At 34.2% G+C, this 26,894-nt stretch overlaps 3 protein-coding genes and 1 long non-coding RNA gene across 5 annotated transcripts in view; 3 read left to right on the forward strand and 1 right to left on the reverse strand.

Annotated features, from left to right (window-relative positions):
- The first annotated feature begins 5 nt into the window (after nt 1–5).
- Nucleotides 6–2,020, forward strand: LOC108569028 (beta-galactosidase-1-like protein 2). Its single transcript, XM_017930409.1, has one exon. The coding sequence runs from the start codon at nt 30–32 to the stop codon at nt 1,944–1,946; it is 1,917 nt and encodes a 638-aa protein (XP_017785898.1). The 5' UTR covers nt 6–29; the 3' UTR covers nt 1,947–2,020.
- On the forward strand, nt 1,980–4,008 carry LOC108569027 (beta-galactosidase-1-like protein 2). The gene has a single exon (XM_017930407.1). The coding sequence runs from the start codon at nt 2,002–2,004 to the stop codon at nt 3,982–3,984; it is 1,983 nt and encodes a 660-aa protein (XP_017785896.1). The 5' UTR covers nt 1,980–2,001; the 3' UTR covers nt 3,985–4,008.
- A 3,095-nt stretch (nt 4,009–7,103) lies between these two features.
- On the forward strand, nt 7,104–12,128 carry LOC108569025. Its single transcript, XR_001891317.1, has 2 exons — nt 7,104–11,508; nt 11,611–12,128. It is a non-coding gene; the product is annotated as an uncharacterized LOC108569025 (long non-coding RNA).
- A 1,699-nt stretch (nt 12,129–13,827) lies between these two features.
- LOC108569024 (glutamyl aminopeptidase-like) overlaps nt 13,828–26,894 on the reverse strand; it is a 13,398-nt gene continuing 331 nt past the window's right edge. Inside the window, exons 2-15 of one of the 2 annotated variants that reach the window (XM_017930404.1) lie at nt 20,757–20,905; nt 17,712–18,349; nt 17,499–17,646; nt 17,188–17,440; nt 16,960–17,133; nt 16,806–16,903; nt 16,610–16,744; nt 16,166–16,464; nt 16,024–16,109; nt 15,573–15,972; nt 15,378–15,520; nt 15,193–15,316; nt 15,011–15,122; nt 13,828–14,949 (exon numbers count right to left, since the gene is read on the reverse strand). In XM_017930404.1, coding sequence (XP_017785893.1) covers nt 14,764–14,949; nt 15,011–15,122; nt 15,193–15,316; nt 15,378–15,520; nt 15,573–15,972; nt 16,024–16,109; nt 16,166–16,464; nt 16,610–16,744; nt 16,806–16,903; nt 16,960–17,133; nt 17,188–17,440; nt 17,499–17,646; nt 17,712–18,349; nt 20,757–20,882 — 2,922 coding nt within the window. In that variant the 5' untranslated portion in view covers nt 20,883–20,905 and the 3' untranslated portion in view covers nt 13,828–14,763. The remainder of the gene's footprint in view (nt 14,950–15,010; nt 15,123–15,192; nt 15,317–15,377; nt 15,521–15,572; nt 15,973–16,023; nt 16,110–16,165; nt 16,465–16,609; nt 16,745–16,805; nt 16,904–16,959; nt 17,134–17,187; nt 17,441–17,498; nt 17,647–17,711; nt 18,350–20,756; nt 20,906–26,894) is intronic. The other variant, XM_017930405.1, reaches the window with a different exon arrangement.

The raw sequence follows: 26,894 nt of genomic DNA on the forward strand, positions 1-26,894 counted from the left end.
CGGAGATTGATTTAGTGAAATATATAATCATGTCTCTTCCGACGCTTTACGAGCACTACACGGGTGGTGGGATATCGGCTGGATTATCGGCCGATCAACCTTACTTCACCTTGAACAACAAGAACATAACGCTCTTCAGCGGCGCTTTGCACTACTTCAGGGTTCCCCAAGAGTACTGGAGGGATAGGTTGAGGAAGATGCGAGCTGCGGGTTTGAACACTGTGGAAACTTACATCCCTTGGAACCTGCACGAACCTGAGCCCGGCGTATACGATTTCGGTTTCGGAGGAAGCGATTTCCAAGATCTTCTGCACGTGGAGAAGTTCTTGAAAATAGCGCAAGAGGAGGATTTGTTCGCTATAGTGCGTCCAGGTCCTTACATCTGTTCGGAATGGGAATACGGCGGTCTTCCCAGCTGGTTGCTGCGTGAAAAAGGGATGAAAGTCAGGACGAGCGACGAGAAATTCATGGGTCACGTGGAGAGATATTTCAAGGTTCTTTTCGCAATTTTAACCATGTTCCAATTCACCAAAGGAGGTCCAATCATCTCCTTCCAAATTGAAAATGAGTTCGGTTCAATGGGTATTAAGGAAGACGCATATCTTAACGGTTTGAAGAAGATGTTCGTGGATGGCGGATTGACGGAGCTGTTCGTCACGTCGGATGGACCGTCGTTCGGTAATTTGGGGCAGATCGATGGGGTTCTTTACACGGGGAACTTCGACGCCGATCCTGAAGACCACCTGGATATCATGAAGACCTTCCAGAAGGATAAGCCTTCGATGGTGATGGAGTATTGGTCCGGATGGTACGACCATTGGGCGGAGAAACATCACAAAGTAAAGAACGATTATTTCGCCGATATCTTCGAAAGGATCCTCAAATATCCGTCTTCCATTAATCTGTACATGTTCCACGGAGGAACCAGCTTCGGATTCATGAACGGAGCCAACATCATGGATATTGGTATAGATAATGATTCCTATAAACCCGACACAAACAGCTACGATTACGACGCTCCATTGAACGAAAACGGCGATTACACCGATAAATATTACATCACCAAAGAGCTGATCGAAAAGTACAACGACGTAAAGACTTTGCTTCCAGAAGAACCAGCTTTAACACCGAGAATCGCTTACGAAAATATTACCGAAATAAAGCAAATCAGCTTCGATGAAGCGTTGAAACAAGCTCCGCACAACATCAAAAGCGACGTTCTTTTACCAATGGAATTGTTGGACATCAACAACGGCGCTGGACAAAGCTACGGTTACATAGTTTACAGGAAGACTAACTTGAATATTCCCCAAGGATCGACTTTGAAGATCGGAGGAAGGGTTACCGATTCCGTTTTCGTTTTGATCAACGGCGAATTGAAGAGCAAAGTTCTTGAGAGTCAAGCGGATCTGGATGGGTTCGGTTTTTGGAAGGCCAAGGATTCTTCACTGTATTTAGGCGATGAGGCTTACGAGGGAGCAACTTTAGAGCTGGTCGTGGAGAATTGGGCTCGTAACAATTTTGGTCTTCAGGGTCAGTTCGAGCAATACAAAGGAATCTGGCAAGGGAACGTCAGTTTAAATGAAGATAACCCTTTGGAAGATTGGGAGTTAATCCCTTTGGAATTCAAGACGAACTGGACAAATTCGCTGTCCGGTTGGGAGAGCCAGAAGGAAGTTACCGGTCCGGCCTTGTACAAAGCCATCCTCGAGATCGAAGGTGAACCCAAAGATACTTACATCGATATGAGAGATTGGAACACCGGTATAATCATCGCGAACGGTTTCGTCTTATCCAGACACATGCGTCTTGGACCGCAACAATCCGTTTACCTTCCTGGACCGTTCCTGAAGCAGGGAAAGAACGAAATCGTCATCTTCGAGCACTTCAAAGCCGCGACCTCATTAACCTTCTCCGATAAGCAAATTTTTGAAACGCGTAAATAATTTGTAAATTTTTGTTATTGTCAAACTGTAAACAATAAAAACTGTGTATGTCACAATGACATTTGTCAAATCGATGAGTTTGCCTACTCTGTACGAACATTACACCCGTGGAGGGATCGAAAGTGGGCTCTCAGCGAATCAGCCCTTCTTCACGCTGAACAACAGAAACATCACGATTTTCAGCGGCGCCATGCACTACTTCCGCGTACCACCAGAATATTGGAGGGACAGGTTGAGGAAGATCCGGGCCGCAGGTTTGAACGCGGTGGAAACGTACGTCCCGTGGAATCTGCACGAACCTCAAGCGGATCGTTTCGATTTTGGATCGGGAGGTTCGGATTTCGAGAAGTTTCTGGATATCGAATTGTTTTTGAAGATGGCCCAAGAAGAGGATCTGTTCGCGATAGTAAGACCTGGTCCTTACATTTGCGCTGAATGGGAATTCGGCGGAATGCCCAGTTGGTTGCTGAGGAATCGCGAGATGAGATTGAGGAGCAGCGACGCCACATTCATGTTTTACGTGGAGAAATACTTCAGGACTTTACTCTCGATTTTAACGGTGCTACAATTCACCAACGGCGGCCCGATTATAGCGTTTCAAATCGAAAACGAATTCGGTAGCTTGAAAATGCACGATACGCGATACTTGAAGGGTTTGAAGAGGATCTTCAGGGGTTACGGAATTGTTGAGCTTCTGTTCACTTCGGATGGACCATCTGCAGGGAATTTAGGCCAAATCCCGGACACTTTATTCACAGGGAATTTCCAAAGCGATCCCAGACAAGAATTACGAATTTTACAGAGCTACCAACCGGGAAAACCATTGATGGTGATGGAATATTGGACCGGATGGTTCGATCATTGGGGCGAACCGCACAACGCGATACCCGATTACGATTTCGTCTACACTTTAGGTATAATCTTAAGATTTCCGGCTTCGGTTAACCTGTACATGTTCCACGGAGGAACCAGTTTTGGCTTCATGAACGGAGCGAACTATTTCAATAGGGAATTGGGAAATGCGGCTTTCCAACCAGACACGAACAGCTACGATTACGACGCTCCGCTCTCAGAGAGCGGGGATTACACGCAAAAGTACTTCAGCGCGAAGAACTTGATACGAATTTACAATAAAATCAGAACGAGAATACCGCCAATGCCGAAGTTGAAAAGGAAGGTGGCTTATGAGACTATAGAGATTCAGCATCAGCTCACGCTGCTCGAGATGTTGGAACAAATACCTTACAGGATATACGCAGACACCGTGATCCCAATGGAAGCGCTACCAATCAACAATAACTCGGGTCAAAGCTACGGCTATATAGTGTACAGAAAAGAGAATATTTACATCCCACCTAATTCCATTTTGACGATAGTCGGAGGAGTCTGCGACACGGTCATGGTTTTGATCGATGGCGCTTTGAAATCCAAGATTTTGGAAAGCGTGAAAGACTTTAACGGCTTCGGTTATTGGAGATTGAGGGATTCCGAATTGGAAATAAACTCTGAATATCTTAATGCAACACTCGATTTGGTCGTTGAGAATTGGGGACGTGTCAACTTTGGTGCTCACCATCAGTTCTTCCAGTACAAAGGTCTGTGGCAAGGACCGATACTCTTGAACAACGAATCCGTTGATAATTGGGTTATAATACCTTTGGAATTTAAAACCAGATGGATCAAAAAGTTGACCAACTGGCATCCACTTACGTCGTCCATCTACAGAGGTCCTGCGCTCTACAAAACCAAGTTATACCTTGAAGATAAACCTGAAGACACTTACGTGGATATGAGGGATTGGAATAAAGGTATCGTCATTGTTAACGGCTTCGTGCTGTCGAGGTACTGCACTTTGGGTCCTCAACAAATGCTGTATCTTCCTGCTCCGTTCCTGAAGAGGGGATTCAACGATATCCTCGTTTTCGAGCATTTCGATGCTTTCGAGTACATCAAATTCTCCAACAAACAGATCTACCAAACGATGGAAAACAAACACGACATCTTCACGAAAAGAATATCCATCTACATCGAAGACTAAATATTATAATTTTAAATATATAAGTTAAACACAAAAATAAACATTATTTATCTAATACGAGTTTGCCTTAACTTCTATGGAGATTTCAACGTCGCAAGTTCATCTTCCTTAGACCAGAACCTAGAATCAGAGCAAAATTAACAGACAAAGCTCCCATTCTATGTCTAGGTCTTTTGAAGACGATTTTCAATCTTCTACTTTCTTCCAATTTGCGCTGAAATCTTACAAAATACATGTTTGTTTGAAGTTTAAACAGTTTTACTGTAAAAAAAATAACATATTATTCAGTATTAAATATTATGAAGTTAACTTACAAGTGTTGGTGGTTTATCCAAGATCTTCAAGATTTTTATTGTTATAATTATGGTTTTTCATAAAAAAAAATTGTGAATAGTAAACAAGACTCTAAGTCAGCGGTCGGGGGACTTTTTTAACCATTACCCCAAAATATTATTGCGCATGTCGATATTACCCTCCCAACCATTCTGAATAGAAAAGAATCAATGTAAATTTTAAATAAACATTATTTATTGAATTAATTTACATTTACATATTTATAAAAAAGAGTTAAATGAAAATAGTAACAAATAGTAATAGACAAACAAAATAAAATTCTTAAATTGGAACAAACAAAAATTAATTGAAAACTTTCCCCCTTCAGGTTTTGGAAAAATGATGTTGCTTCATGTTTGATATAATTACTTTAAAATTGGGAATTTTTGATGTAAGAGCAATTTGAATACAGTCTTCGGCGTTTAATCGATTTCTGTTTTTCGTTTTTATGTTCATTAGAGTGGAAAAGCCTTGTTCATAAAGGTAGGTTGTTGCAAATGGCAGCAATTTTTTTTATCGCCTCCTCATGTGCAATTTTGAAAGCCTTTGCAGCCTTTGATAACCAAAAAGACGACAGATTTACTTTGGTCTCAAATTGAATACGTGATTCATTCAGTATTCGATCGAAGTTCAAGAATTGCCTCTGCCAAACCTGGAAGTTCTTCTGGTATGTTAGTAATTTCACATTTAAAAGGATCTACAACCCAATTCACAGTTTGTACATCAAGATCTGAAAAGTAGTCAGAGAACTACTACTACTTCATTTTTACCCCATTTTGGGTAATTTACCCCAGTTCCCCGACCGCTGCTCTAAGTAGTAAACAAGTAAAGATTTAGTTGAATCTGGGAGGAAGGAGAAAAATAATAATAAAGACGTTCTGATGCTTTCAAACATTTAATACTGTTACGGTAATTCACACATTGAGCAAGAAGAAACCCGTTTGCCGTTCCGCCGGAGATGCCACACTTTAGACTCGGTTCTTGTGCGCCTCCGAAGACATCTCCGAAGAATGGCAAACGCCAAAAGTATTACAGTTGATAAGTATCATTAATTATAATTAAGTAGTGTGGGCGTTGACCTCTGAGCCGCGACTCTTCCAAAGTTATTTATCAAAACTAGTATAATCATCATCATCATCATTATCATCATCATCGTCGTCGTCATCATCATTCGTTTCTGTAAATTTGACATACCGCCTCGACCCAGCGACCAAACGACCCAAAGAAGTGTATACATATATTTATAAATGTGACAGACATTAACGTACAATTACATTTTTTTTTCTTCTTCTTTCGAATATGATTAACGTTTCGATCGACGATTTCCATCGTCGATCAAAACAATTAATTTATAAAAATACATTTAGTATATATATATATAATATTTTTTTTGTTCATTTCTTTTACTTCGTTTATTTATTTATTCATAATTGGTGATTGGATTCACGGCGTTTTTGTTCACGTAAATTAACGATTGATATGCCAATTGGTTTTTATTTGTTGATTGAATGTTCGCAAATCACGCAAACCGATGCAGAAAAAAGTGAAATTTAGAAACGCCATCGAATCACCAACTATTTTATTCATTCATTTACTTTTTTTTTCAGCTGAATCCAACAACTTACAATTAAACATCAAAGGATATAAGCGTATTCAGTTACAGTAGAGACGTCCACGTTTCAGTCAAATCGATTGATTCACAATTATTTTTTTTTTGATTCTCATTGTTTTTTTTTCTCTTTCTTTCCATCAAGTTCTTCATCGATTTGACGCGAGGACGCTTTTAGCAACACCGTAATATCTATAATCGTAACAATAATATCAATAGGACACTCATTATTAGTCATATGTAAAACGATTCTCTCTTTCTCACACTTTTTTCTCTCTCGATCAAATCGTCTTTACCCTGTAACTTCTTTTGTTTTAACGTCCTATTCCTCCAGAGACTACGGTAATACATACTCATCCTTTCTCCTTAACATTTTCTTGATAATTCCCAATTTTCCTTAACTGTCTTTAGTTGGTTCAATTGATTCTGTTTATTAAAATTTAGCCCTAATTTATTTTAGAATAATTCCTTCTGAAAATATGTTTAATTCTTTGCTTTTTTATATACAAATACTGCTGAAATTTGCTTTGAAGTATTCCGTTGGACTTTGTTTTCGGAAAATTCCATTACCATAGTTACGCAAAGTTCTTCGTTTATTCGGATTATCAACAAACTTTTTCTACATAGTTTTCATGTGGTTTCATTTAATAAATCAACTATTTTCATCGATTAACCGGATCTGTTTATGAGGTATTTCGGTTGCTTTTCTTATAGTTTAATTTTTCATAATCGAATGGGACACTTTTTTTTCTGTCATTTCACCAAATTTTCTCTTCTTCTTACACATTATTTCTTTTTACTTGATTTTCTCGTACATTTTTTTTTTTCATAATTAATCTTCAAGTGTACAAATTTTATTCATTCATTTATTTTCTATGGACTATTCAATTAATTTAGATTCATGAATTTAATTGGGTTTTATTTATTGTTATTCATTTTTTTTGTATCTTCAAGTTGATGTATATCCAAAATTGTTGTGTATTATTTCTTCATTTAGGTTAACGTTTTTCCAGAGGTTTTCATTGCTTTAATTATTGAATTATCACATTTTTTTTCAGTTGTATTTATTACTATTGATTCATATTGTTATTAACAAGTAGTAAGTTTTTTTTTTGTATCAGAATTAGTTCCATTTCTTTTTTATTCATTCCAATTCAATTCCTTTTAATTTTTATAACTTCTGTATATTTTCTGACATTATTACTTTAAATAAATCCTCTTTCATGATGTTACAATTTTTGACATCTGCTGTCATTTCTTCTATCCAAACTTCAAATCTATTTTCTTTTAAGCTGTTTCAATTATTTATTTATTTTTGACATTTCATTCATGTTTCAACTTTTGACATTTATATCTGCAAATCAATCATCTTTTAAGTTTACTATTTTTTTTTGACTTTTCATTCATATCACTACTTCGAATAAATCCCCTCTTCAAGATGTTTCAATTTTTGACATTAGCTGTCATTAACATTTTCTATCTCCAATCTTCCAAGACATTTTTCTTTAAACCTTTTTCAATTCCCTACATTTTTTTTGACATTTCATTCATTGACTCTACTTCGAATAAATCCTCATTCAAGATGTTTCAATTTTTGACATTTATATTGTCATTTGCTGTCATCACCATTTCATCTCATTTAATAAATCCTATTTAAAGCTGTTTCAGTTATTATTAATTTTTTTTTGACATTTCATCTCTATTGCTTATATTTACATTGACATTTTCTGTTTCAATAATTTTTTTTGACATTCAAGATGTTTCAACTGTCAACATTTCCTCTTATTACCAACCTCTTAATAAATTCTTATACTTCGACATTCCTCATTCTCCAACTGCCGTTACCATAGCAACTACTATCCTTTACTTTGGAAATACCGGTCCTATTTGTGCGCATTACTTATACTTAAAATTCTATTCTTTCAGCTCTCTTCTTAATTACTTATTCTCTCTTTTTATCATCATCATTTACATTCTTAATATCTAGTAACCGTTTCTAGTTAGTACCATTATTTTATTTTATTCCTTTTTTTACTCTTAAGTTTCTTAATCTTCTTTGAATCCAACTAAATCTGAATATTTTCATCATCATCATTTACATACTTTTCTCCTCTTAATACTCATAATTTTTCGATATGTTTCAGTTTGAATTTGTTAATCCTGAAAATATTTAGTAACCGTTTGTATTTAGTGCCATATTTCTTTCTGCTTGTTTAATTGAATTAAATTCAAGTTATTGTTAATTTTAGTGCCATATTTATTGTTTTCGATTTGAAAACCTCTGAATCAAACTTTAACCTGAATTGGGCGTTATCTGACGAAAATTTTGGACTGCTGAATTCGTTATAGTTTGTTTTTTTTTGAGCAATTTAAATCGAAGGTGTGCGGCGAGCTTAGATATTTCAATGAAGATAATCCTAGCAAATCGAAACGAAGCGATTCTCTCCAAGAAAGAACAGGACGTCGACTAATAATGAGGTTTGGAACTTGAACTTGGAACTAATGTTTTCTTGTATCATTTCTTTGTTTGCTTTAAGAGAAAAATTGGTTCCATTTTCTTAGTTTTTTTTTGGTACAACATCGACATGCAATTATATAAGTTATAATATAAGGTCCGCGAAGGACAGAGTGCTTAAGACTAGATCGCACGGATTCGATCTCCGCCAGATTATCATTGTCCAGATAATTTAGTCGAGATTGAAAATGTGGACAACAAATTAGACAACACCTTGTACACATATAGAACGAGAAAACTGAGCGCGAAATGCTCATCATTCGTTAGGAATCGAAACTTTATGTCGTCTTTAGTTAAGTATGGAAGTAACGAAATATTGGCAGATAAGCACAATTTTTTTTTTATATATTTTTTTTTTGTTGAATCTGTTAGAAAACTTTGGTTTTTCGGTGCAAATCTCTCGGATATTTCGCAAAAAAACTTAAATCTAGTGAAATATGAATATATAGTTTACGTCAGATGTTAAAAGTGAACTATCAGCAGCAGTGGATGAAACACACCCAGTCCGTATCACCTTCATTAAATCTAACTTACAAACTAACTAGGAAGCTTAATTTCGAACGAAAACCACGAGGATAACGATGGTTTCCGCGTTGCGTAATATCATTAAGGTAATCTTAGGAAGCTACATTTCGAACGGAAACCGTGAGGATGTCGACGGTCTCCGTGCTTTATAATAACACATCATCAATACTGGAACTAGACTAGTCGAAAGTTTCAATTAGTCATCTCCATGCGTAAGGTGCAGCCAGCGAAGTGGCTGCGCGTGATCAGTAAAAACCAAGGTATTTACAGGTCCTTAAAATCTATATTAGACTACAGATATTGGCATAATATTAAAGATCGTATATCAAATTAATAAACGATAGATCTAAACTACGTTTACTAAAACTAATTTTTTTTTGCTTTTTTAAATATATATTTTTTTTTGAGAGAACGAATCGGACCCTCGGGGTCTCAAATCCGCCTCCCATCTGTCATTATGACATCCTCGAGAGGATTGGGTGCGACCCCGCCCGCGGGGGTCGCGTATCTTTATTTTTATTCATTCCTTGCATAATTTTAAAGAATCCCTTGTACGAGATTCCTTAAAAAAGTTAATCTGGATTCCCGACTTGTGGGGAACCAAGATTCTTAATTCCTTAACCTTACTTAAGTAACCTTAACCTAACTACTTGTTGACACAACACCTCCGCTCTTTGCGGTGACGTAAAAGTATGACTTTTTGAAAGAAAACAAAACCCACACGATACGTGCAACATCCACTAGGATCCTCCCATTAATCAAAAAAAAATCAAGTTACTCCCAAAATCCAAATTCACTTTTGTCAAACAATCAAACAATCTCAAGATTGTTTGAATTATTATATTTTTTTAAATTTATCCCTAAAGTTGTCAAAAATCTCAGCACATTAATAACTTTACCAAAATCTACGATAAACACAAAACGTAATAGCCTTTGTCAATAAAAAAATTTCGAAACTTTCGAGGGATTTCGATTTTTTTTTCCATAAAATTTGCAAAGGCTTAAGTGAATTGACGCTTACGAAAGAAACGTTTTGAATCAGTTTTTTTTTTGTTATTGATGACAAAGTCAATCAATTTGGTTCCAAAAGATGTTCGAAGGGCCTAAATCGCTATACAAAAAAAAACGTAGTCGATCAATCACTTATTTTTAGAATATGCGACTTAAGTATTGCAAATTCAGATTTCGATGTTCGAATCTCATATAGCTGTATTCACTGGGATTTTATTAATCGTTAAGAAAAATGGTTGCTGTTCAAAATATCCGAAGTTTATTGTAACTTTAGGGATTTTTTTTTGAAAGATGGTAATTTGACAGTAATTTGACTTTTAATGACGTATGCGATGATTTTCGTGTTGTGCACGTCGTGACGGTTGTCCTTTCAAAAAGTTCAACTTTACGTTCGACTAGCTTTGAAGTGCTTAAACGTATCTAACTTATAACCTAAAGCTAAATAAGGACGAAACCGGTGCTACGGCGAATGCGTGTTGCGAACCCGGTTCCGTTTTATTGCTCCTATTATGTCTTATTTCATACATTTGGTTGATATACCACACCGATATGCGACTCCGAACAAAAGTCGCAAAATCCTGAACGTCACCTCTGCTAAACTTAAAACTAATTTAGAATAAACACCGTAAGAAGAACGCATATCAGCCTTCTTAGGCCCACTATTCACGAACGCGCTCGGAATAACGGGAAAAAATTATAGTAGTTAAATGAAAACACTTTTCTATACTCTACACTTACAATTAGGTTCCAATAAACACCTTAAAAAACTAGATTACAACTACATTGTTGAATCGCCGACGATCGTTTGGAAATACTCAATTGTGCGCGTGTCTGTGTACATTAGCTAAATTTTTTTTATATATATTAAAAACTGCCGTTGTTCTGCAGCTCACCTCAATCCATTGACTGATTCCAATTTGTTCCCAATCACGAGATTTCCTAAAGTTAAGAGTTTTTTTTTCGTGTAGATCCAAACGACCGAGAGCGCTTCAAACGCTTAAAACTAGATCTGTAACCGTTGATATTATTATGCTCCAAGGTTAATCACGAAGAGAAACCTGGGCTTGATAAATTATGAAAATCATATCGAATAACTGAAAAAAGCACTTAGAAATCTAAATATGTACATATGACGCTGGTTTGGTTGCCTTCATCAATCAATCTTCCAATCCGTACCTGCCACAACCGACTTCCAGACAAACGTAATTTCCAAACTAAATCCCATAAGAAAATCATAGACTTACAATTTATAACTAACATCAGAAGATTTATGCTTTGTTTCCCAATAAAAGGAAAGACAAAGGCTGCACCACATTTTGATCAAAAAAGTTCATTTTTGTTTAACTGCTTGATTTTAGGCTTAGGAATTCAGCGGATATTGTTGATAATTGATGGTTAATTTGTATCATCCGAAAAATTTGTAAACTAATCAAAGATGTAATTGCAAATGTCTTCCCCCTTGATAAAAAAACTTCTGATCAATCTACATATTTAAACCTATCTCACCGTTAGCCACGTGATATATTTATTAGTTATTCCTTATGCTAAACAATATCAGACTTTCATTTACATAATCAGCGCTGAATCTTGTTGTTTGAATGCGCTACTTCGTTTGTATGATCGTAATACAAAGCTTAAAAGCTATAAAACGCGTCACGATCTGCAGCTACTTTCTACGAAAACAAAAAGTTTTGTACTTTCATTCTGAGCTTTGTACTGTCTTCATCATATCTTACGAACGATTCTATTATTATTATCATTATTTTAGGTGATTTAATAAAAAAAAAAGGAAAAACTTTCGTCTCACATAGTTTTAGAAGAAATCGTGAAGCGAGGTCACTAGTGAAATATGTTAGTTTTTCATATTAATTTAGCAATTATTGTCTTTATTTAATTCAGTTCTGATGTTTCTATTATTTATTCGATTATTAGTGCTGAAGAAAGTCTCGGACTAACCAATAAACCGAATTAATTTAGAATATTCAATAGTTTATAGTTTTTAATTTTGGAAATTTCATAATTTTGTTTTGGAGATTTGATTTTGACTGATGGAAGAAAATCAAGTGCGTCGTTGATTATGAAACGTCAATTTAGACACGAGATGTTGTTTACGCAATTACGAATTTTGACGACAATGAAGATAAAAAAAAACAAATAGTTATGCGGCGAATTTGGACGTATGTGATTTTTTTTTGTCGTGACTTGGCAGTAGCTGCAAACGTGACGTGACTTAAGTTAAACACCGACTAAATCTACTGAATAGAAATGCCCGGTCGAACGCCGGAGTCTCATTTACTCTTAAACTTACAGATTACATCATTACATCCATTCTGTATTGCCAACTGCATAGATAACGTTTGTGAAACAAGCCTAATCGAAACTGAGGCTTTTCCTTAAAGCTAAACCATTTGACATTATATTTGACATCGTATCCCAAAAATGTGATGACAACATCGACATTTTGTTTATTTCTTTTGTTGTTTTGACCATTCCGAAGTGTGAACATAAAGCGGACGTAACCAAATGCATCTTTTATACTTAACCTAACTTAGTTCTTAATTAAGTGAGCATATTAAACTAACGATCAGCATGCTGGATCGAACGACGGAAATTATATTAGTTAACTGAAAAGCAGACAGCTACATTATTTACATTCCTAGCCATCTCAGCAATCAGTCATCATCTGCATAGAACACAACGCTTTTCTCAATCTCACCGCCAAACCTTCGAAATCAATCATCGTAATTAGAACGCAAGGACTATTATCTAGGTGGGGTCAACTGAAAGACGTTACCGCCACCTTGCGTGAGGTGACCCTAACTCTCCCAACCGACCGGATATGACTTGAACAATTATCTATTTAAACACTAACTTACGGTTAAAAAACGCCGAAAATTATACAAGTTAAATCAAGTTATCCTTAAAACCTAACTTATCGATTAACTATGACTAAATCTTAATTACCTCCCCCCGATCAACGTCCATCTTGCCGGATATGCACCCTGCCGATTTTTTTTTTGTACAGCTAGGTTTAGAGGCTTCAGCTAGAGAAGTGGTAATTTCGAACCGAAAAACTTGACTTTTGATGTACTTATTTCAATCACTTACTTGAATAATCAACTAAATCGAATCTGCTTAAATTAGTGGGCAAGATGGCCGTGAATCGTGTAACAAACACCCTTCGATCTACGCATCTATCTACAAGTTATAACCCGACCTATCATGTACTTACAATAGAGGAGTAACGGCTTTGTGTTTTTAACGTCTAAATCATAGGCAAAAACGCAATCGAGTCTTAACTAAGGTCCTTAAACGCTAAAGTAGAATCATCATACACACGACTATAGTCGGCATACACAATTCTCTTAACATTAATTAATCATAACAAACATTGCCATATTTTGATGACAAAACAATGTTATAAACCCCATCCACACCGTTCCCAACGAGTATTGCAAAACACACAATCAATTGCACAACCCAAATCCGATCCAATCTCAATACGCGCGATTTTTTTTTTCATTTTAGTTTTTCTTTTTACAATTCAGCGTTTATTCCATTATTGTCTTAACTCTCGAGAACAGGATAGTCTTAAAATCTCTTAACAATCTAACCTAAACCTAGAAAGAGTCAGCTTTGGAGCCTATAAAAGCCTTTGACGTCGAAACGTCAAAAAAAAACAAAAGAGATTGCCTAATAAGCCCTTAATGCAATACCTTAAGATAATCTTGTCACATTCTAAATTCCTTAAATTTCAACTTTCTACAGAAGCTTTCTGAAAAATTGTACCCAAGCACCGAATTGTTGTTATTAATTCATTTAGTTAATAATAAATTATTTCCTAAAGGCTCGAAAATCATCAAAATTGATTGCGTATCTACTGAAGCGTTTATTTATTTTTTTTGGTTAAAAAAGGCTCGTATTGAGGCGAAATTGGATTCGGGTCATCTTGATGGAAAGACGTCTTGGTAAAGAATTATCCACACCGTATACACACTTAAAAACTATCTAGGATTTAGATCACATCGCTTATGTCTAGGATAAAACGCGCAGCTTAACCGCGCGTTTGCTTAAATTTAGGTAATCGGATTAAATAATCTCTTAAATTTAGGTCATCGGATTGAACTTAAATCTAACTTAAATCTTAACTTAAATATCTAAAGGAAAATAAAGAGTCCTTCCCACTAGGATCGCGGATGCTGTAGATGTTGTTGTTTGTTGATGTTGTTGTGCGTATCCTGAGGTCAGCTCTAACGAATCTCACTGTACTTGTTTGTCCTTAAAACTAAGCTCCTGTGCGGAGAAGTCCTTATTTTAGTCACATTCACTTCACTTAAACGTTTAATTAAAAACTAACTTAACTAGATTTCAACACACGTTGATTAAAACTAGGTCCAATACACCTTACGATCTAACTAAATATACATATTATCACGGGATAATATATATATTGCTCTACTTATTTTTCATGGATTGATGCATTTTCTATTCACACGAATATTCCGAGATTATGAGCCCCGATAAAACCGAAAGTTTTCTATCCTAATCCATTTTTTTTAAAGTTTTTTTTTTGTTGTAAATCGTTTACTTCCAGATATTAAAGACCATTGCTGGTTTGCGCAAGAGATAAAGACGACATGTGTCGATTAGTATCGAATGGTTTGCATTTCGCTCATCACGACTTAATTATATTAATTAATTAATTCTTAATAAGCTAGTAGAACCTAAATCGAAAGCTAATAGATAATACATTCAGATTTCAAAACTTACTACAAATGTGTGCATTTTAAAATAGGTTGTCCTTGAGGAAGGCTTCGATCAATAGCTCGTGTTTCTTGAGCCACTTGATCTGCGCAGGGTCCGGTTTCTTCTTATTCTTCTCCTCATCCTCCTTCATCTTCATCTCCTCCGTCTCCTTGTTGCCGGTCATCTGGCAACCGATTTCGGGGAATTGCTTCAAGAATTTGTCCATCTGAAAAAAAAATGTTGAGATAATTAATTGTCGAAATTATAGTTAGTTCTTGTAAGCGCACCATTTGGGTATGCAAATGTTCATCGATGTACGGCATTTTGATCATATCGAAACCCGTGTTGAGGCCCGAAGAATTTATCTCGTAAACTCCGACCTTCTGGAAAAAGCTGTACCTGTAAAAGATAAAAAAAAATCAATGATTTCAATATTACTTTCTGAACATTGCAAATTTGAAAGACTCACATGAATTGTAGAAGCAGCTGGAAGTATTGGATTACTGTTTCGTAGAGGGTCAAGTTCACAATTTCGGGTCCGTTTTCTGATACGAATTTGGCCCAAATCCTCTCTCGCACAGCCGAATCTAGATCTGTTTGCAAATTAAGTGCATAAACAATTGTAGTTTTTTTCTTCTTCATAAGTATAATTACCGCAATGGAACATGAGTTTGCGCAGTTCAACGGATAACGGAATCTCCCCGTCTATCCAGGAGTTCACGGTGGCCAGGGACTCCTGGAGGCAACGGGTATGGCCGATGGAGCAGGCCATGTAGAAGACGGCGTATCGGGCCAATCTGCAATGATTCGGACGTTAATAAGAGATGGCGTACTTTTGCATGCATTTACCTATCGATATGCTTGTATTCGGAATCGTCAGTCCATGAGAATTTCGCGTAGGCGTTGTTGATTACGTTCGCCAGGAATGATTTGATGTGACCAGAGAGGTTGCTTCCATCCAGATATTGGCACAGCTTGATCAGATGTTGAGTCGCCACGTGCCAAGGCACGTAATCGTACTCATCGACCATGGTCTTAGTCAATTCCAAAGGTATCAAGTATGAAATTAGCTCAGCGTCGGCCAAAGAGAATGAATCGTCGATGAGATTAACTCGATCTGATATATCTAAGCTTCGTATGTTATTGATCAGCGTCATCCAATCCCCTATATCTTCGTAATTGACGCGATAATAGCCGATTTGATGATGATTGAACTTAACCCATTCGGCGTCAGGAATGTAAATATCAACTGAAAACAATATACAATTATACAATTCCATTAAGATTTATTTCATCTTACTGTATGGATCGTCGTGATTGAACCAAACCAAAGAAGGTTCTTTGGATTTATCCGTGGTGTAGGTTATAGGAATGGTCCACTTGTACCTAAAAAAATATTTATAAATACATTTTCATCTTTGTAAATGAACACTGTGACTAACTTGAATGGGTTTGTCACTGAAGATGCTCGTGTGTTGGGTTCTAAGAGGAATCTGGCTTGCGTGAGTCGATATCCGCCGACGATTCTTGTCGCGGTGAGGACGGGAATTCCGTTTTGAGATGTCCAGGTGCTCATGAAACTCTTAATATCAGCGTCGTCTTTGGCCAACTCGTGTACCTCGTTGATGAACTCTCGAGGGCCGGCGTTTCCGAAAGCGTTGTTGGTGAGGAAATTGGTGGTAGCCTTTTGGAAAACCGGTTCAGTTGCCGCATGTTCCAACATCCTGTATATTGCTGCAGCCTGGAAAAGAAGATTAGAACAGTTGGAAAACTTTAATTTCCATTTATACTAAAATAATGTTAAATTCAACGCTATTAGTAAAGAAACTATAAGCAACATTAGTTAAGTCAAAAGTGTTTAATGGTTGGATTAAGTAAAATTTTACCTTTAGATATGATATGGGGTCGTAGATGCGTTTGAGGTCTCCGGTAGTTTCAACTTTTCGATCCAAGATATTGGTGTTGGGTTCCGCATCCAAGTACATAGCCGGTTGGGTGCTTTCAAGTAGGAATTGATCCATCTGCAAAAATGAAAAAAAAACAATGAAAAACACGTCAAATTATCAAACTTTCAAAGATTACCAATCCCCAATCCGGTTTTACCGAATCCATGGCTTTGTACTCGATGTAGGAGACGTAGCCTTCGTATAACCAAACGTCGTTCCACCACTTCATGCTCACTACATTAACAACAAATTTTAGTGTGAATTTTATTGCTTTTTATTGTATTTTTTACCGTAATTCCCGAACCAGTTGTGGGCAAGTTCATGGGCTATGAGCATGGTCGCGCACTGCACGTCGTAGCTCTGAGTGTTTGCGTGATCGATGAGCAAATCGTCTTCTTTGATCGTGATGAATCCCGAATGCATGGTGGATCTACGTAAACGCAGTTCCGGTAAACCCAGAATATCTATTTAAAAAATCGAATTAATCAATTATAATTAATATTATGTAATTGTCGTACCCAATTTCGGGATGGTATAGTTCACGTTGAAATATTGCAAGTAGAAGTTGAGAAGTTCGAACGAGAGCTTAAACGAATCGACCAGTTTGATGTTGTTTCCGAAGAGTCTGACGGTGATGGGACCTGAAGGAGTCATCAACTTCTCCTGACGATTATCCAAGTCGCTTATGGTGAATCCCGTCATGCACGTCGCCATCTTATTGGTCTTCGCGAACTTGATTACATCTCCAATTTCCATATTCTCCGGTTCGCCCTTTTTGAAACAAGTTTTTTTGTTAAATATTTTTTTGATGATTTTGAGGATAATTTACCTCTTCCGGCATTACTGAGACTACGACGAATCTCTTGGGCTTCGGTTTCATGATTTTGAACGAGAACGTAGCCTTCATGGTTGGTTGATCGAAGCACGGATAGATGGATCTGGCACCCGTATCTCCCATGTTTGTAGTAGCAAATAACCTGAATAATTAATAATTGATATTAATTAATAATTGATTGATTTATTGTAAATTTTATAATTTTACCTTTGTTTTCCTTTGTGCTCAAATTTGGTCAAAGTGAGACGAGTTCCGACTGTAGTCATCGATCCTGAAAACGGGATCACAGCTCTGTACTTCCCAGTCACCAATCCTTGTTTCATCGTGATCTTCATGATCTCTTTGTACTCGTCGATATCGATGCTCTCGATGTTCAACTCAGTGGCGTTTCCATCGAAAACGCTGACTTTTCCAATCTTCAGGTTCTTGCTGTGTAAAATCAAATCCTTGGTCGTCTTCTGCACGTCTATGGATACGTTGACCGATCCATCGAAGCGGCCGTTGTGGAGGTACGGCTTTATGGTGACGTTGTAGTGGATAGGTTTGACGTACGATGGTAGCTTTACCATGGGTTTGCTTCCTTTGTGCTCAGATTTGCTCTGGTACATGGAGTACGGTTGCTTCTCGTTGATGATCCTGTATATCATCGTCACCGTGTACACGAACGTTACGCAAAGGACGCAATTCCAGATCATCAGGAGGTAGTTCCTGCCTGTCCGTCTTTCCCGTTTCTTCGGTTTCGGTTTTGGAGCCACTTCAGGTTCCGAATCCGGATCTGCATCCGATTCTGTCTCGAGCTCCTTGGAGCCCGTAGCCCCGCCGGCCTTCGACATTTTCACAGCCTCCTAAGATCAAATAATCAGCAGTTCCGTTAGTACCTACCAAAGAATTAAAAAATATCTTATCCAAAACATCATCATCAAAACTTCTTAATACACAGAATGAATCTCAATATAACTACCATCCGATGTTGATTCAGTTGTCTGGATCTTGAAATTAAGTCTAAAAACTATTAAGAAAGATACAACTTCGTCGAAATCGAAAAATCATCATATTCTCAGTGTAATTGCATATTAGTATTAGTATCTGCATATTTGAAAAGATGTTTTGAATTGAATTTAAAAATAAATATTTATTTAATTTTAAAAAGTCTTTAAAAATTACTCACATTACATCATTCCTGTATATACTAAATAAAATTAGTCCAATAATTTTTAATTTTGTTAAACGTTATAAAAAAAAGAACCCCCACAATTGAAGCAATAAATTTAGATTTTTTCAATTGTTTTACTGATTTGTTTGGCAGTCACGTTATTTCAAGGATATTTGATAATTTGTTAAATAATTTTAACAATTGTCAATTTTTCATTCTTTACTTACCAAAACATTGCTTTATTTTCGAACTATGACAAACATCAATATAAATTAATTTTATTTCAATTAATACGTTTTTTTTTTTTAATATTACACGATTTTTTCACAGAGAAAAATGTGTAAATCAATTATTTTTAACATTTATTTAATTTATTTTAAACCGTGTTATACGAAAACCGTGTAAATCGAGTACCGTGTAAAACGAAGGATTGATGTCTATAGTAAAAACAAAAGAAAAAATAAATAAATCTAGGAATCGGTTTCGTTTACGTCATCAAACATGGCGGACAATTATCGATTAGCAACGAAAATGGCGTCAGCGTCATTTGTTTTCGAAATAGAGTTTGACGTTTCTGAGATCGAAATGAATTTGACCATTTGCGCAAATTAAACAAACAAATTTTGCTTAACTTTACCAATCCGTTACATATCAATACAATTTCGCATTATTTCGACTAATTAATAAAAGTTTCAGCTAATTATTTAAATAATGAATTCGATAATAAACAAATTTTCTGTAAAAACAAAACAAATCTAGGAGTATATTTCGTATACGTGAGCAAACATGGCGGATCATTATCGATCTGCAATGGAAATGGCGTCTGCATTTTTATGCGGAAACACATCGACCAGAATTATATTTAATTTGACAATTTGCAACAAAATTAAGTAATATTTTTAGAAATTGTAAAACTAAATCGAAATGAAAAATTAAAACTATCAATGATTGAGAAAATGGTTGCCAAATTTGATAGTTTCAAGACGGCTGTGGCAACGTACACAAATTTCACAGGAAACACAAAATGAACAACATTTATTTTCATACACAATTATTATATAATACAATTAACAGATACACGAGTCAACTACAACATAAATTTATATTACATACATATTTTTTTTTAAATAATTCTACAACATTTAAACAACAATCAGCATTCGACGACAACAAACAAACAAATAAAAATAAAATAAGCAACATCGAGTTTACTGGTGCAACAAGATGGCGGACAATTATTGATTGATACAATTTTGCTGACGTCAACAAAATGTCAGATTTGACACTTATATTTTTAAATGCAACATTTTTTACAATTATCAGATTTGTTGATGTCAGACACAAAATTAATTAATTTCTTAATGATTTTTTTTTTAAATCAATATTTAAAATTTACTAACGTCATTGAAATGTCAGACACACAAAATAAAGTTTATTTTTTTCAAATTATCCTTATTAAATCGAAAATATGTTTTATGAAAAATATTGTCTAAAAAGTGACTACAAATTATCTTAAAATCGCAGATTTGCTGACGTCAACTATATGTCAGATTATACACATTATCTTAGTTTATTTTTCTTAATAATAAATGTGATTTATTATAAAAATAAACTTAGTAAATTGTTTTTTTTTCATTATTTCACAATCGCATGCAACAGAGGGGGCTACGAATTATTGATCACCACAAGATGGCTGACAGATGTGACCTTTCAAAATGGCAACGAGCGCGTAAACCACTAGATTTATTGTATATATTTTTTTTTTCACACACAAAGTTACATTTATTTTCAAACTAAATTACAGACACACAATTTGTATAATTCTACGAACATTTAAACAACATTCAGCATTCAATAAAAAAAAATATGATTAAAAAATTAAAAATGAATTTGATTTAAAAAAAAAAATAAAATTAATTAACATGTAGTTTAATTTTAAATGTAAAAAAAAATTAATAAATGAAACGATAAGCAACATCAAGATTACATCAAGTCAAAAATGATTAAGTGCATTCTCTTATTTTTATATATATTGTTAAGTATTAACAGTGGACACCAAACACTATGAGTTTCTTTTGTTGTACGAACAGTTAAAATACCTTCAGAAGCGGTGACTTGGTGTTTAGTTGTATGCTTGCTGTATGCAAATGCGATGCTGCTGTTCTGTTCACGATTTCGATAGCTCCGGACGCGCAATGAGAGTGCATCCGGGGGCTGCAATTCATCGATCACCCCGGATTTCCTCCACCTGTGGGGGCGGGCGCATGTCAACGGGACGCATTTAATTTATTGCATGCAATAGAACGTGCAGAATGTACGTGGGATGCATCGTCCCCATCGCAACCAATGTCTGATTTGGTCCACGCGACGCAACACGGACACAACGCACACAAAATACAATAGCCAAAATAAAATAAAGAACGACATCATGTTGAGCTGCACGTGAAATCCCCGGGGCTTCCGTACAGACAGACCTCGAAAATCGATTTCCACCAAATATTTTTCAACATTTAATTATTTATTTTTTCTTTCCATTCTCTAATTTCTTAGTTTACATTATAATTATAAATAAAACATAGAAATATAAGTTAAAAACTAAATTTTTCAATGTTTTTTTTGGGCTATTTATACCAAGTTACCCGGCGCATCCACATATTATTTTTTTGTCATACTTTTATTTCTTTTTTTTTTCCCTAATTAGAAATTTTTTGTGTAATTACAAATATATAAAACCAATCTGAATTTTTCATAAAAAAAATACTTAAAAATAATATATCATCTAATTTTCGAGTTTTTAAACTAAAAAAGTTTAATATATTAACTATGACCAAATCATATATTATGTTTCATACTTTATTATCAAAACTTCATTATTGACAATTTTACTAGAAAAAGATATAAAATTTCATAAATAATTTTAGTTACTAATAGTTAGTTGATAATTAAAAAATAATAATTTTAATAATAATTCATTAATATTTTTCATGTTAATTTTCTCATACTTTTGTTCAAAAAAAATGTAGTATTGTTTGTATTGACTTATGGGAACTTGATGATCGGAGCATCCATTATATCACCATGGAAACCAATATGTCATAATTAGAATTTAAAAATCTAATCTAATCATTAGATTTTTTGAAATCAATGAAAATTTGAAGATTCACCCTGTATACTGTCTGGTTACATGGGAACACGGGTTTACATGCATATATAGAGTGACTTTCCATGAGAATCAATACTTGTTGCACAATAAAATGAAATACTCAATTATAATCAAGAAACGTACAATTTCTTATGTTCATTTCATTTTTCATTGATTGTATAAATATATTGTGTATTGATTAACAAAATCTGGGAATCTGGAAAGCAAACAGATCGATGCAGCTCTTCTCACATTACCATGGTTACCGTAACTATGTATTTAATTATATCTATATGTTGCGCATCCGGAATCGGTACTAAAAGAGATCGATGCAGCTGCTGTTTCCATGGTTACCACAAAATGGAATTACATATGTACATATAAGTATATAAAAATGAACTTTTGGACAATTGATGAGATCAGAACGATGCAGCTACAATGTCAGTACGGAAACTAACGAATATATGCGAAAGCTAATGTTTTCGTAATATAAAAGATGTATAAATAAGTTTTGTTTAATAATGAATAAGTATGCAAGAATATTTTGAGTATGGAAATCCAGGATATCAAAGTGAACAAATCGATGCTGCTGCTATTGGTTACCTTAGTTACCACAAAATGGCATCGCGTATATATTTACAAAAGTATATAAATATCTTTTATATTATATATTGAATGTGATTCGATGAGACCAGATCGATGCAGCTGCTGTTACCTTGGTTACCAGAGTATAGCATAACGTCAACGTCGTAGTTGAAAATTTTCAAATGTTAAATACGAATGACGCATTTTATTCAATTATATTTTTTCATATTTAAAAGGATTAAAAAAAGAACATTATCCACCCTGTATCTTATCTGGTCGTAGAAGGTCACAGTGTTTATATATAGGGTGTTTCCAAGTATAACTGTTGCGTAATATTTCTCATCAGGGCACATTTAAAAAAAAAATTATATAATTTTGTAAATAATTCAAACTTGTTATTGGTTTAACATGAACAAATCAATGCAGCTGCTAATGTTTACCTTGGTTACCACAAAATGGCGTCGCGTATATAAATATCTTTTATATTATTATATATTGAATGTCCGGGAACTCGATGAGATCGGATCGATGCAGCTGTTACCATGGAAACCAATATGGCGCAACATCTATTTGTGAATTTTCATGTTAAATACGAATGACGCATTTTATTAAAGTATTTCTTTTCTTATATTAAAAATATTAAAAACAGCAAAAAAAAATATAATATTATCCACCCTGTATGTTGTCTGGACGCACAAGTATACTGCGTTTATATATAGGGTGTTACCAAAGAGAATCGATAATTGTTGCGCAGTGTTTAACATCATGCCACGTTTCTATTAAGATGTTTTTTTGTATCCTTTTGTAAATATTTCAAACCGTTATTAATAATATTATTATTAATAATGGTACTTGCTACCAGAGATGATTTTGAATATGGAAATCCATCGTTAACAGATCTATGCAGCTGCTGTTTCCTTGGTTACCATGAAATAGATTTGCTGATATAATTATAAAAGTATATAAATATCATTTATATTATATATTGAAAATCCGGGGACTCGATGAGACCGGATCGATGCAGCTGTTACCATAGAAACCAATATGGCGCAACATCTATTTACGTATGTATTAATTGAACTGCGTATTTGATTACATATAGGACAGTTTTATACAATAGAGAATTTTTGGGGCTCACGAAAAAATAATGGATTTAAAATTCAAGAATGGTATCTAAATGGAAGCCAGGATGACCTTGGTTACCACAAAATGGCGTCGCGTTAATAATTATATAAGTACATAAATATCGTTTACATTATATATTTATATTATGTATTGAAAATCCGGGGACTCGATGAGGCCAGATCGATGCAGCTACGCTGTTACCATGGTGACCAAACCGTCTACTTGCAATTTGTTATGTAACAAATATGAAAGACGTATATTTGATAGCGTTTATAAAAAAAAGTAGATCCACCCTGTATGTTGTCTGGACTTACAAGAACGCTGTGATTATGTGTATATAGGGTGTCTCCAAGGAGACTACAATGGTTGCGCAATACAAAGAAATACCATTATTTTAATTGTTTTTGTAAATAATTAAGTTTATGGTTAAAATATTGAAAATTACAACAACTAAAAATTAATTTAATAATAAAACAAATTAATAATTATAAAGGAATTTAATACGGATGGAAATGTGAACAGATCGATGCAGCTAGATTCGTGTTACCATGGTTATAGAAATGACGTTTTTAAATTGAGTGTCCGGAACCTGGACTAGGCAAGATCGATGCAGCTGTTATCTCCTTGGTTACCACAAAATGGCGACAAGTATGTGTATATCTCAGCCATTTTGGTTACAATAGCGATTTAGATGTATTGATCTGTTTCAAGTTTAACCCTTTGTGTGCTAGTGGTTCCACTGTGGACCACATAAAGTGCAATTATTTCCAAGATTTGTTTTTCTCAGTGATTCCGTAGTGGAATAACATGTTTTTACAAGTACTAAATAAAAATTACACATTTTTAACCTAGTTTGTCCAAAAATCGACAGATTTGACAAAATTTAATTGGGCCCCAAAGTTGTTCCTTCATATTATTGATTATTAACTTTTCTTAAATGAAATACTCATTAATTTTTTTTGTATTAAAAATTAACCATCCTATTTTACTTTGTCCACCATGTATATAGTCTGGAAGTATTGTAAGTTATATACAGAGTGACTACAAACAAAATCAATAATTGTTGCGCATACTTGTAAATATTTTACAAATTAAAATATTCTTTAGTCAAAAATTGACAATTAATTAGATTTTTAACATTTTTAATATATATGGTTAATTTGATAATAATAGTGTTATAAAACAAACAAAATATCATAATTACATTTAAAAGATTAAAAAAAAGTATTAAGAATGAAAGTTCATAATATTAATTAAATATGTTTCAATTAAAATCCAGATTTTAAAAACAGATCGATAGAGCTACAATTGTGTTGCCATGGCAACCAAAATGGCGTCGGGTTTATATATAGCTCGGATGGAAAAGATTGACACTGCTTTGATTTCCTTGGTAACAAAATGGCGTCCTGTTACTATATAAAATCCTACAATAAATAATGTAAAGAAACCAATAAAAATACAGTAAAATGTACTTTTTGTTAATTTCACTTTAAAAAAATCTATAATTTAATACAATTAATATTAAATTAAAAACATTTTAAACATAATTATAAATGAATTATATTCAATAAACATTGCTATATAATATATAATGTACGTAGATGAAGGAAAATCGATGTAGCTATGCTATTACCATGGTTTCCAACATGCGCATTGCAACTTGTCAGATCCTGGCCATAAAGGATCGATGCAGCTATGGTCACCTTGTCAACTTGAATGGCGTCGTATAAATATTTGTTAAAAGAAATTATACAACAAATTTATCAAATTTTCAACAGTTTTCATGACAATTTTATTGGTAAATGTGACAAGTATTATTTAATATTATTATAAATATAATGATTACATTTGTACCGTGTACAAATATACAGGGTGTTTTCATAGAAAATTAATAACTGTTGCATTTACATTGAAATATTACAAAATTAGATGATTAGATTATATTGTCATGTTTTATTCTATATTCTATATCATTCTATATTTAATTAATATCTGACCTCTGGATTCGAACAAATCGATACAGCTAGGATCACCATAGTAACAAAGATGACGCTCATTTTATATTTGTTATTGACTTATTCATATATATATAAATACTTATGCAATACGTATGCATTTGGTAGAGAGATTCCGTTTCTGGGTACCAGTCAAATCAATGCAGCTACTAGGATTACCATGGTAACAAGAAAAATAACACCCAGTCTTTGAATATAGTATTGGTATTCATTGCAATAACAAATTTTATAATTTACAAATCAATATTCTTATATAAGAATTTATTTGATATGTAATAATGATTCGAATTAACTTACTTATTTATTGAATTATAAAATAATATATGCAAATGCTGTAGAACATAAGTATTATATACAAATTTTGGGCTCTGGCAGATCGATGCAGCTACCATAACTATGGTAACAATTGTTATTTTTTTGTAACCAACTAATTAGAAATCGGAATTTCTCTTATCATTAACATAATATATATATTCATTAGGAAAGTTAAGAAAATGCAATTAATGATGTATTATTTTGTACAACTTTTATAAATATATCAAAAATCTATAAATGTATATGACATCTATATTATATGATGATCAGGGCCCTGGATTCGAACGCATTCGATCGATGCAGCTTCGGTTACCATGGTTACCACAGTTGCGCATTTGTTTAAAGACGTTATTTGATGTAACAAGTAACAAAACAAATTAATTTCAAACGAATTATGTAATTGAGTAACCGTGGTAACGAAGTTAGTTACGCATTTATTTATATTTACAGTATCAAAAACAAAAAAACAAATTAATCGCAAATTTTATTACATAATAACCTATAAATTTAATAAAATCTATTTAATAATTAGATATTGAAATTATTGAAACCGATTGATGCAGCTATGGTAACCATGGTAACAAAGATGGAAGCGATGTTATTTGTAGACATACATTTATTGATTAATTCCGGATATTAGAACCGATCGATGCAGCTATGGTAACCATGGTAACAAAGATGGAAGCGATGCTATTTATAGACATACATTTATTGATTAATAACATAAATCGTTATAAATTTCCCCAAAAAGAGAATTGAAAAAAAAACTTAATTTATTTTGTACATTTGCTTATACTTAACAAAAATGAATATTCACAAACAAATTAATTACCAGTTTATTTAAAATTAATTTCGTAAAGCCCTGTATATTGTCTGGAGATTCGTAAACGTCCTGTATAATATCAACAGACATACACAAATGTGTGTGTGAACGTCTGGGGAGGTTTCGGAGGAAATCAATAATTGTTGCGCCATAAATTTACATAACATGATTTCAATACATAAGCATTTTTACTGTGTGTATATCTGCATGCATTGGGTAGTTTTTTTTTTTT

Source organism: Nicrophorus vespilloides, unplaced genomic scaffold (assembly GCF_001412225.1).
Source record: "Nicrophorus vespilloides isolate i.1.1-1 unplaced genomic scaffold, Nicve_v1.0, whole genome shotgun sequence".
Classification (NCBI taxonomy): domain Eukaryota; kingdom Metazoa; phylum Arthropoda; class Insecta; order Coleoptera; family Silphidae; genus Nicrophorus; species Nicrophorus vespilloides.

What these genes read in the sequence shown, in the direction of transcription:
- LOC108569028 (XM_017930409.1), top strand. Translation starts at nt 30, where the DNA reads ATGTCTCTTCCGACGCTTTACGAGCACTACACGGGTGGTGGGATATCG.
- LOC108569027 (XM_017930407.1), top strand. Translation starts at nt 2,002, where the DNA reads ATGACATTTGTCAAATCGATGAGTTTGCCTACTCTGTACGAACATTAC.